Below are 12820 nucleotides of genomic sequence, written 5' to 3'. Positions count from 1 at the left end.
CTGAGCGTAGGTTTGTGGTCATTTGCTGCTATAGCCCTCTTCAAGGTTTGGCGTATTGTGCATTCAGAGATGCTCTTCTGCATACCACTGTTGTAACACATGGGTATTTGGGTTACTGTCAGCTTGAAACAGTCTGGCCATTCTCCTCGGACCTCTCTTGTTAACAAGGCTCTTTTTGCCCACAGAACTGCCACTTGCTGTATGTTTTTTGTTTTTCACACCATTCTCTGTAAACACTGGAGACTGTTGTGCATGATAATCCCAGGAGATCAGCAGCTTCTGAGATACTCAAACCATCTGCCTGGCACCAACAATCATTTCACAGTCAAAGTCATTTAGATCACATTTTTTCCCCAGTCTGATGTTTGGTCTGAACAACAACTGAACCTCTTGACCATGTCTGTGTGTTTTTTTTGCATTAAGTTGCTGCCACATGTTTGGTTGATTAGATATTTTACTTAACAAGCAGGTCTACCTAATAAAGTGACCACTGCATATAGATTGATATGCACTGTTCAAACTATCAGAACTTGGGTCTTGAAAGATTCAGCACAATGGAGAAAATCACCTCACTAAAGAAATCAACAGCAATTTCATTCATTTTTCCTTAACTGGTTCTTATATTGGCCAAAGCACTTCTTTCACTCAATAAATAATGGGATGCAATTCACACTCAGACAGTTAAGTGCAGGATTCTACACAAGTTTTATTGCTGAGGGGTGAAAATAAATAGCTTATTTCAAATTAATGTAATAGAAATTGAAAATGCACAGGAAATTTGTACTCTGGCTTTGATGACAGATCAGCAGCTTGCTTCAATTTGACTGGTGCTACAACCATGTCCTGTACTGGATTACAGACCTGAGGCACAACAGTTTGTTGCCTTGCTATGTCATGGTGCAGTGCCTCACCTCATCTCTGACAACAGTCAAGGCAGGATTCTGTGGGGCAAGAATTCAGATGCACCAATAAGTATAGAAATGGGAGAGCTGTGCAGCTGAATGGCTAAACTCCAGAAATGGGGGGCTTTTTTGCTCCTGCCAATTGATTCTAAATAGTTGGGTGGTATAGGAATGGAGAAAGAAACTGGATCAGCAAATTTGTGGATGACACCAAGGTGGGGGGGGGGGGCATCAAAGCTTGCAGTGGGATCCGGTCCAGCCGGAAAAATTAGCTGAAAATTCCAGGTAGGGCTTAAACAGTGAGTGGTAGGGCACTGAGGAGTGAGATAAAACAGAGGGTTCTGGGAATACAAATCCATCATTCCTTAAAGGGGCATCATAGTTATCAAGAAATCAAGAGTTATCAAGAAATCTTTTGGCACATTACCCTTTATAAATCAAAGTACTGAATACAGGAGTTGGGGAGTAATGTTGAAGTTGTACAAGACTAATACGAGGCCTAGTTTTGAATATTATGTACAGTTCTGGTCAACCGCCTACAGGAAAGAATGCAGAGGAGATTTACAAGGATGTTGCTGGGAATGGAGGACCTGAATTATAGGGAAAGGTTGAACAGGTTGGGATTTTATTTCCTGGAACAGAGGTGAATGAGAGGAGATTTGATAATGGTATATCAAATGAATAGGGGTATAGATAGGGTAAATGCAAGCAGGCTTTTTCCACTGAGGTTAGGTGAGACTAGAACTAGTGGTCATATGTTAAGGATGAAAGGAGAGATATTTAACAGGAACTTGTTCACACTTAGGGTGTGGAATGAACTGCAGTGCAAGTGGTAGATGTGGGGTTGATTGCGACATTCAAGAGAAATTTAAATAAGTACATGGATGGGAGGGGTATGCAGGGCTGTGGTGCAGGTATGGGTTGATGGGACTAGGCAGAATAACATCAGCATAGACTAGATGGGCCAAAGAGCCCATTTCTGTGCTGCAGTACTCTATGACTCAAACAAAACAAAAAAAAAGTCTAGTGTACCTAAATTCAAGGAGTTTACTCAATAATGCATATGAACTTAAGACATTGGGAGACATGTATTAATTAGAACTAAAACCTATAGCATTAAGAGGGGCAGGACTCCTAATGTTCCTGGCTAAAGATAAGGGGATGAGAATAAATGGGTTGAGAGGGCGGGTAACAATATTGTTTAACAAAATTGTCACAAGGCATAACATGTTAGAATCCACATCATGTCTTGAATTAAAGAAACAAAAAGGGAGGTTGCAATTCTGGACTGAGTCCTAGGAAATGAAGCTCAACAATAAGAAAACACTTGTCATGGTGATCTGGACGTAGACAGGGAAAAACAAGATTAATAGGTTCTAAATTGGGACTGGGGAGAGGTTGAAGAAGGAAGGTAAATTTCACTCAACAAAAATACAGCAAAAGTGGAGTGAAAACAGTGACTTGAAGGTAAATGGAGAGAATAAGGAGATACAGGTCAACAATATAAATTATAAAGAAAAAGGACAAGGCAGCCAAATATATTCGTCTGGGTAAAAAGCTCCACAGGATCTTATCATTTAAGTTTTCTGTGGCACTCCCAGTCTAACCATACTTCTGTCAGCCTCCTATGGCAGCTCATCTTCCACCTATGTTATAGCCTTCTGGATTTAAATAACTTAAGTAACTCACTCACTTCCACAGACATTGCTGTACCTGTACCTTCAGTTTTCTTTTATCTCCAAGTGCCATTGTGCAAAAGTATGTGTTACATTGGCCTGCACCCTACCAAGGAGAATTGAAGTATTGGAGGAAGAATATAGTAGAGATATAAGGTTGTAGGAGCCTGGAACTCACCACAGAGACCCTCTGTGTGCATGAAGAGCTGTTATCTATAGGGTTACAGACACTGCGCTGGAGGGTGGTTTAGATTACCTAGCTCATTCTTGACCTGCACAGTTATAAGACCGTAAGACATAGGAGCAGAATTAGGTCATTCAGCTCAATGAGTCATTCCACCATTCCATCATGGGTGATTTACTATCCCTCTCAACCCCCTTTTTTTCCCATAACCTTCAACACCCTATCAACCTCCGCTTTTAACATACCCAATGACTGAGCCTCCACAGCCGTCTGTGGCAATGAGTTCCACAGATTCACCCCTGAATCTAAAGAAATTCATCAACGTCTCTGTTTTAAAGGGACGTCTTTCTATTTTGAGATTATGCCCTCTGATTCTAGACTCCCCAAGTATTGGAAACATCTTCTCCACACCTAGTCTATCTAGGCCTTTCAAAACTTGATATAGATTTCATGAGATTTCCGCCCCCACCCCACCCATTCTTCTAAACTCCAAAGAGTACAGACCCAGAGCCATCAAGTGCTCCTCATACATTAACTCTTTAATTCGTGTGAATGAAATGCCAGCACTCTCTCATTCTGCAACATGAATTACCTCTGATTCCAAGGTTCTAAATTGATGAGCTTTCACTCACTCTGTGATGACAACCTGCAACATTAGGTCAGTCAAGACCTTTTTTTTTCTGCCTGGGATGGATCAGTGCATCAAATATCCCAACAACTGTGATGATAAAATACACATTCTGCAACACTAAAGGGTGACTCAAACTCATTAAAATACAAATGCACTGGCATAAGTTAGAAGCACAATTTTATGTTATTAGAAAAAGACTAAATTCTTCTGTTACACCAGTTTTTTTTAGAAAAAGGTCATTTTCCATTTAGATTGAAAGCCTCAACATCTTTTAGTGGCACTATTATTGTGGAATTCTGCAACGATATCCAATTTCAACATGTCTCATTACCGTGTGAATGGGTTCATGTACCACATACACCATAAAGGATATGACTCCCTTTCTATCCTTCTACGCAGATTAAGACACCACTCTACCCAGTGATCAGTACACGAATGAATCACAGTAACTTAGGCGCATCATCCTCCAACCCTGCGTCTGCCTTAAGTTCTTTTCAAAAATATATATCTTGACTCCATTCGAAGTACAATCCTCCGCAGAAATTAATTTTTTCGCTTTGATTCATTGTTACCGTAGCTGGAGCCCTTCTCTATTTCTGTCACTCCAATCATCCATCGCATACCAACAGAGGCTGAAAAACAAAATATAGCAGACATAATATATACAAATAAATCATGCTGATGCAAGAGTCACAGGTTAATAATAATTTTATCAGCAAGTTTACAAGGCGTTTCTACGGGAAACATGAGGTTGTAAGTTAGTTTAGTTTGAGATGCAGCGTGGCCTTGTTCACCCCACCTTCATTTTCAAAGGCCAGCAATCGTTCATTTGGAGGCTGGAGAAAAGCAGATCAGAGGATAACGTGTGACCATACAAAGTGACAGGAGGTAGAAAGTGGGTCACACAAGGCACTGCGCTGTGGCAGTTGGTTTTCATGATCTATATTAGTGGCACTGAAATCCGGAAACTTTCACCCAACTCCAATTCTGGAGGGGGCAGACTAGTTAATGCTTAGAAAGGCTGCAATAAAACATTAATAATCGAGCAGGTCAAAATTAATTTATACATTCATAAAAATTTATACATTCAAATAAAAGTGTGTAATAATTTTCAGTAAGTATCATGTGGGGAAATAAGAATCTAAATGCTAAAAGAGCAAAGAGATCTCGGAATATGTGTAGATAAACTGTCAAAAGTTGCAACACTTTGAATGAAAAGCCCGTAGGAAGGAAAGAATGAAAAAGGGAAAAAATGTGGGATTGATTACCAGATCTTGGTTAAGTCACACATGGTGGACTGTGTGCATTTCTGGTTGTTCCATTATTGAAAATGCACCAGGAAGGATGTAAACCGCTCCAAGGATTGTAACAGCAATGTAAGGTTAAAGTTGACAGGGAAACTGTCTCTGGGATTCTTTTGGAATGGCTGAGAGATGATTGCTAAAGGTCTGAATGGTTTTGACAGGGTGCACAAAAGAACAATCACTGTTCAAGGGAGGTGAGGCCATCGATACAAGGTAATAAACTTGGTTTATGAATTTCACAGTAACTAAGGGATTTTTAGTAATGAGACACAGCTGCAGAAGGCAAATTGCACATACATTTAAGAAACAAATAGATAAGCAAAGGGGGGAAAAGCTTATACATATAATTAAATCCAGAAGGGTTGAATGCATAAAGTTCAAAGGTCAATGTTAAATATACATATATCATCCAATACTACCATGACATTTTCTTGCAAGCATTCACAGTAGAATAAATAAGTACAATAGAATCAATGAAAAATTACACACAAGGACTGAAACTGAAAATATGAAAAGAAACAGGTATAGATCAAAAAATAAACACAAATAATTAGATCAATAGATAAATTGGACATTTTAATCTATTTTTTCTGCTGCATACTTCTGAAACCTGATATAACTTGGAAAGGATTATTTAAGGAATATTCATTACTGAAAGTCAAAATTATTTTAATGCAGGTCTCAACATAATTGCAAATCTATCTGATTAAGGAACTCTCTTGATATACGAAAATAACCAATAAGTAGCAAAAAGAAAACAAGTAATTTCTCCCCAATTGGAATATTGAGAGCAGTTTTTGGTTCCTTATCTAAGAAAGGGTGTGCCAACATGGAGAGGGTTCAAAGGAGGTTTACGGAAATTTGGGGATTGAAAGGCTTGTGTTACGAATGAGGAGCAACTCTGATGGGCAGAAGGGTGCAAAGTCACCCCCCCTTTTGAGAATTGCAAAATCGCTACTATTTCGGGTCTGATACCAAGGAAATAGAGATAACAGCAAAAGATAGTTGTTATTGATAATCAGCTCATGTCAGTTAATGAGAGAGAGAGACAACGCAGAGATACACAAAGTGGAATGTCTCCTCCTAACAAAAGCGAAACAGAACCACTGATTCCTGCTATTGTCTCTTGGAGAAGGATTGTATATTGAGTACTGTTCTATTCAGTGAAACCCCTCAGGGGGCAACCAGAGGGGGCGGGTTTGATGGGTTGCATCATCCCAACCTGATTGACACCTGAGACCCCGTGAGTGGGGATAAAAGTAAGGTCTGGGGAACACCCCTCAGACGCACCAGGAGAGACGCTACGAGACCGACCGGGGGCTTGTGTGTGTGTCCACCCTTGCCTGGGTGACGAGTTGACCACGGAACAGTCTAGCTAAAGGATGGAGGGGTCATACGTGAATGGCCACAACAACAACGCATCGACGGATCAAGATCGTAAAGGAAAGTTGGCAAGTCAATAGCTGTTACTGCTTTCTCTCTCCACCTCTCTCTCTAACAATTGTAACACAGTGACCAACAACTACCGCAGCCTGCATGAACAGAACTGAACTTTATATTTCCATCGGACAATTCATTATCCCCTAGACAATGATAGAGCTTATTTCTTATTGATTATTATTATACCCGCACTTTTAGGTTTAGTATTGATGAGGTATATTATCTGTATATTTGCATTGATATTATTTTTGTGTATTTTTACTAATAAATACTGTTGAAATACTGTATCACCAGACTCCAACGGATACTCCTATCTTTGCTGGTAAGAAACCCAGTTACGAGGTTTGTAACAACTTGGGGCCTCGTCTCGAGATTTGATACCAAATTGGAGGGCCAGTGAATCGGGCTTTTAAGTCCAGACTTTGATCAGGTTGCGTGGGTAACCAGACGGGAAACCTGCACAAATGGACGTAGACGAATTTACACAAAACCCGACTTTGAAGGCGCTAGAGGAGGCCACAAAGATGGACTTGGTAAATATTGTGAAAGGACTAAAGCTCGCAGAGGTGAGGTCATCAATGAAAAAGTGGGAGATGCGGAGGGCCATAACTCAGTATTATATTGAGAAGGATGTGTTTTCGGCTGAGGTATTGGAAAATATCCCTGAAAAGGTACCAACTATTGGGACGGCTCAGTTAAAATTGGAAAAATTAAGGTTGGAACAGAAGAAAAGGGAGTATGAGCTCCAGCTAAAGGAATTAGAGGCGAAGAGGGAGCATGAAATTAGGTTAAAACAGCTGGAAGCAGCTGAAAAGGAGAAGGAAAGAGCTAAAAAGGAGAAGGAAAGAGCTGAAAAACAGAGGGAGTATGAGGAGAAGGAGAAACAGAGGCAGCATGAGCTGGACATGGAGAAGTTAAGGCAAGAGTGAAGGGTCCAAGGGGCAGACCGAGAGGAGAGGTTTAATGTTAGTAGGGAGTTTAGGTTAGTACCTCCGTTCGAGGAGACAGGGGTTGTTAGTTATTTCTTGCATTTTGAAAAGGTGGCAGTGAATCAGAAGTGGCCCAGAGATCAGTGGGTGGCATTGTTACAAAGTGTGTTAAAAGGGAAGGCACAACGGGCATATGCGGCGTTGTCTGTGGAGGAGTATGAGAATTACGAGGAAGTAAAACAGGCCATTCTTCGGGCCTACGAGTTAGTACCTGAGGCATATAGACAGAAGTTCAGAGATTTAAAGAAAGTGTGGAATCAGATGTATGCAGAGTTTGCCTATGAGAAGGGTGTGCTCTTGGATTGTTGGTGTGCGACAGAAAGGGTGGAAGAGGATTTTTGGCGTTTCAGAGAGTTAATTCTGATTGAGGAATTTAAAGGTTGTGTTCCGGATGATATCTGGATGTATTTGAACAAGAAGCCGAATAAGTCCATACATAAATTTGCCAGGTTCGCAGATGAATATGCCCTAACCCACAAGACAAAGTTTTCCTTGAATAAGAGTTACCAGAAAGACCATAGGAATGGTAGAGAAAGCCCGCTGGTTGAGGCAGAAATTCAGCTGGGAGCTAGTGGTAAAAGTGAGGAGGAAGAAAGGCAAGCTGGCAGCAGGGTTCCTGGCTTGACCTGTTTTAATTGTGTGAAGGTTGGTCATATTGCATCTAAGTGCTTTGCTCCAAGGAAGGAGACAGGAAAAGGGAACACAGCAGTCCCTACAGGGTGTATTGTGTCGATCAGCAAATCGACGAGAAAGCCCCAGGTAGATAAAATACGAGAGGGGCGTGAGAAATTTATTTCAGAAGGGACCGTGTCTGTGAAAGAGGGAGAAACACCAGTTCCAGTGCGGATCTGGAGAGATACTGGAGCTGAGCAGTCATTGATTCTCGGTAAGGTACTAGATTTTGGTCCTGAGACGGGAGAGGTAGTTTTGAGAGGCATAGGAAAAGGGACAGAAGTTGTACCTTTGCATGGGATCATTATAAATCATGATCTGGTATCTGGACCAGTTGAAATAGGGGTGCGATCAGAATTCCCGAGAACTGGCATGGATGTCCTTCTTGGTAATGATTTAGCAGGGGGTGAGGTGTGTTCAGCCGTGAAGCTGACAAGCAAGCCTGTAAGTGTGGAGGACCCGCCCCTAGATTTCAAGATCTATCCCGCATCCGCAACCACTCGCAACATGTCGAGAAAGGCAGCTGAGAAAGAGACCAGTTTAAATCAGTCCAGTGTTGACTTGGCTGAGACGTTTTTACTGACCCTGTATCAAGAGGGGTTAGGGGATGGTAAAACGGAGAATAGGGAGGTGAAAGAGAGTAAAGGAGAGGAGGTAGACCTACCCTTAGCCAAGAGGGAATTTATAGAGGCACGGAGTATAGATGAGAAACAGATAAGGCAGTTAGAAGGTCCAGGGTTGGACATGGATGATCTGTCTGGCTTGACAGAACTGTTTGAAGAAGTTGAAGAATTTAAATGTGTTCCCGATAATGAAATAAGGGCAGTCCTAGATGAAAAGGATGCCATTACCTTGAAGGAGTCTGCTGGGTTAGCAGATGAGGTTGTTTTAACCCGCAGGGTTGAGTTTACTCCGGATGGGAGTTGCCCAGAGAGTAACTGGGAGGATCAGGGGAACTTAGAATTTGAAAAGGGTATGGGTATTGAAAGCCTGGAAGAGGCAGATGTCCTGTCTGAGTGTATTCAAGATGTGGATGCAGATGGTACTGAACCTAGTAATGAAACTCAGGAAAAGTCTGAGGTATCTGATTTAGTTGAAAAGGAATGCAGTCCTTTTGGGTCAGATGGACTGGTTCAGTGAAGAAAGGGTTAACCTTGGTACTAGTGGGAAGTGAGAATTCTCAGTTGTTTGTGTTAGGTGTGTTAAAAGTTAGTGAGGAGATAATAGGTGGAGATGTGAATATTATTGAAGGAGAAGGGAAAAGTGTAGTTCCTAAATTGACTAAAGAAAATTTAAAGTCTGGATTGGTGTCAGAAGCAGTAACCAGGCTGAAGGAACAATGGCTTGTTAACAAGGTGCCTGTGAATCAATTACAGTTTGATTTAGAATGTAAAGGTACCCCAGTCGCTGATGTTATTCAAGGGTGTGCTGTGAAGAGGCAGAATTTGAAATGTTGTTTGGACAAAGAGGGATCACTTGCAGATGTTAAACTGAAAACTAATAGAATGAAGGGTCCTGAAGATAAAACTAACGACTTGCTTAAAAATAAAGAATTGTGTGGAAGTTCAGAAGATGGGCTAAAACATTGTTGATAAAATAGCTCCAATGAAAGGAGTATGTATGCAAAAGCCTATTCCACACTAGTGAGCAAGCTAACCACATGAGAGTTAAGTGGAAAAGAGGCAAAGGTTGACAAAATGCCACTTTAAATAACAGGATCTGGTTTTGAGGGATTTCGACAAAGCATGTAAATAATAAAGTCAACACCATGGAAGATTGACTGTTAAGTTTAAAAATAAAATAAAGATTAGTATTTGCATAAACTTTTGTAATATACTACCGAATAATCACACATGTATTGGTTCACATTTTGTAATATATACTTAAGATCACAACTCTTTAGTTTTGTTTTTGCTGAAGAAAAGGAATAAAAATAGGTGGTTATTAAATTGGAGTCTGATGCTACAGGAATTTATTAAGGTACTAGATATTAAGATATTAAAGGAAGTGACAATGTAATCGCTAACTATCTAGATGCTAAGTTGAATGTATAACTATATTGCCCTGTAGTGAAAAACTCTTTTGTATTGTGTTAGATTCTGAAATTCTGTAAGACTCTGTATTAGTTAATTTTCCCCTTTGGTGAAAATTCTTAGAAGGATGGGTGTGTTACGAATGAGTAACAACTCTGATGGGCAGAAGGGTGCAAAGTCACCCCCCCCCCCTTTTGAGAATTGCAAAATCGCTACTATTTCGGGTCTGATACCAAGGAAAGAGAGATAACAGCAAAAGATAGTTGTTATTGATAATCAGCTCATGTCAGTTAATGAGAGAGAGACAACGCAGAGATACACAAAGTGGAATGTCTCCTCCTAACAAAAGCGGAACAGAACCACTGATTACTGCTATTGTCTCTTGGAGAAGGATTGTGTATTGAGTATTCAGTGAAACCCCTCAGGGGGCAACCAGAGGGGGCGGGTTTGATGGGTTGCATCATCCCAACCTGACTGACACTGAGACCCCGTGAGTGGGGATAAAAGTAAGGCCTGGGGAACACCCCTCAGACGCACCAGGAGAGACACTACGAGACCGGTGTGGGCTTGTGTGTGTGTGTCCACCCTTGCCTGGGTGACGAGTCCACCACGGAACAGTCTAGCTAAAGGACGGAGGGATCATACGTGAATGGCCAAAACAACAGCACATCGACGGATCAAGATCGTAAAGGAAAGTCGGCAAGTCAATAGCTGTTACTGCTTTCTCTCTCCCTCTCTCTCTCTCCAACAATTGCAACACAGCGACCAACAAGTTCACTCAACCTATTCTCATAAGACATGCACTCTAATCCAGGCAACATCCTTGTAAATCTCCTCTGCACCCTTTCTATGGCTTCCACATCCTTCCTGTAGTGAGCTGACCAGAATTGAACACAGTATGGGCCTCACGGTTCTTGAACTCAAACCCATGGTTGATGAGGGCCAACACATCATATGCCTTCTTAACAATATTGTCAACCTACACAGCAGCTTTGAGTGTCCTATGGACATGGACCCCAAGATCTTGCTGATCCTCCACACTGCCTAGAGTCTGAGCATTAATATTATATTCTGTCTTCAAATTTGACTTAGCAAAATGAACCACCTCACACTTATCTGGGTTGAACTCCACCTGCCACTTCTCAGGTCAGTTCTGCATTGTATCGATATTACACTATAACCTCTGACAACCCTCCAGACTATCCACCATACCCCCAACTTCTGTGTCATCAGTAAACTTACTAACCCACCATTACACTTCCTCATCCAGGTCATTTATAAAAATCACGAAGAGGAGGGGTCCCAAAACAGATCCCTGCAGAACACCACTGGTCACTGTTCTCCAAACAGATCACCACCTTCGGTGCAGTTTGTTGGACTGTGGCTGAGGGTTTCTTTGGAAGTATTTCTCAGCAGTTGCATTACTGAAGAGAGAGAAAAGCACCTGCAGAGAATGATTAGACTAATTTTACACAAGATGTTTACACAGAAGGAAGGCACTGCCAGAGGTGATAGCAGAGGCATTTACATTAGGGGCATTAAAAAAAACTCTTAGATAGGTAAATGGATGAGAAAGAAATGAGGGAGGGTTAAATTATCTTTGAGTAGATTAAAATGTTTGCACAACTTTGTGGGCCAATGGGCCCATAATGTGCTGTAATGTTCTACGTAAAATCAAACATCGTATATCTGAGTGTACATTCTCACTGTATGCTGCAGCCCACCCACTTCCCAGTTTCAGCATGCTGTGCATTCAAAGATGTTCCTCTGCACACCACTATTGTAATGTGTGGTTATTAAGTAACTGTCCCTTCCTGTCAGCATGAACCAGTCTGGCCATTCTCCTCTGTCCACTCTCATTAACAAGGAATTTTTGCTCACAAAACTGCTGCTCACTGGATGCCTTTCTTTTTCTCGCACTGTTCTCTAAATTTTAGAGACTGTCATGTGTGAATATCCCAGGAGATCAGCAGTTTCTGAGATAGCCCAACCATCCTGTCTGGCACCAACACGGTCAAAGTCACTTAGATCACATTTCCTTCCCATTCTGATGTTTGGTCTGAACAACAACTGAACCTCTTGACCATGTCTGAATGCTTTCATATATCGAGTTGCTGCCACATGTTTGGCTGATTAGATACTTGCATTAACGAGCAAGTGTACCTAATAAAGTGGCCACTGAGTGTATGTTTAATACATTTTATGCATTTACAAGGTTGAAGAATTACATGTGAAGTCACCCATGTGGGATTACGCTAATGTGACAATAATGAAAAGATGGTTAAGTACCTCTGAAGATATTCAGGGGAGTTAGGGAAAGGAGGCAACAGCATTGATTGGGTACTTTTGGCCTGGAGAGAGTGTCCTAGCATAATCAAGAATAAAATCTGTTTGTAGTTAAGAAATAACAGAAGAGCCAAATCTGCTGATAATCGCACTGTAAACCTATTCCACCAAACCCTCTCCACTAGCTGGCAGTCCTGTAGTCTCTGGCTGTAACAAAAGCAGGGTTAAGGAGAAGGAGGGGGTCTCTGAATTGTGTTTAGGAGAACCTTATTGACTGGTCCGTTCTGTCTCAATGCGGAGGGTTCTGATTTGAGCTGTGAATGGTGCACAAGCATCTGGCCAGAGGAGTAGACTGTCGATGCCATCTGTCCCACAATCTCGTTGCCCTCCTACTGTCAGGCCTAAGGTCCCACTGTATAAGAACAGTTAGGTTGGGTAACAGCTTCCTCCCCCAGGCTATGAGACTCCTGATCACAGACAGCTACCACCCAGTACACAATATTTATGACAGCGCCAGAAGGAGTAATATTATACATAGCTATAAGCATTATGTGTTAACTATGTCAACTTGTACATCTACAGAATACTTTTTTTTAATTTGTTAATATTATTTTACATGCTGGGTGTGATATGTGCACTATGTTTTGCACCTTGGTCCCAGAGGAACGTTGTTTTGTTTGGCTGTATACATGTGCATGGCTGG

At 41.4% G+C, this 12820-nt stretch overlaps 1 protein-coding gene across 5 annotated transcripts in view; it reads right to left on the bottom strand.

Moving 5' to 3' along the window:
- Window positions 1–3553: 3553 nt before the first annotated feature.
- Window positions 3554–12820, bottom strand: part of agpat4 (1-acylglycerol-3-phosphate O-acyltransferase 4 (lysophosphatidic acid acyltransferase, delta)) — a 127489-nt gene continuing 118222 nt past the window's right edge. For all 5 annotated transcript variants that reach the window (XR_009515191.1, XM_059986485.1, XM_059986488.1 and 2 more), the window contains exon 9: window positions 3554–4025. Coding sequence is in view for 4 of the 5 variants with exons in the window: in XM_059986485.1 (XP_059842468.1) it covers window positions 3937–4025 (89 nt within the window). In the remaining variant the exon portion in view is untranslated. The remainder of the gene's footprint in view (window positions 4026–12820) is intronic.

Source organism: Hypanus sabinus, chromosome 12 (assembly GCF_030144855.1).
Source record: "Hypanus sabinus isolate sHypSab1 chromosome 12, sHypSab1.hap1, whole genome shotgun sequence".
In the NCBI taxonomy this organism is placed as follows: Eukaryota; Metazoa; Chordata; class Chondrichthyes; order Myliobatiformes; family Dasyatidae; genus Hypanus; species Hypanus sabinus.
This window is presented reverse-complemented; position numbering and strand designations above follow the sequence as displayed.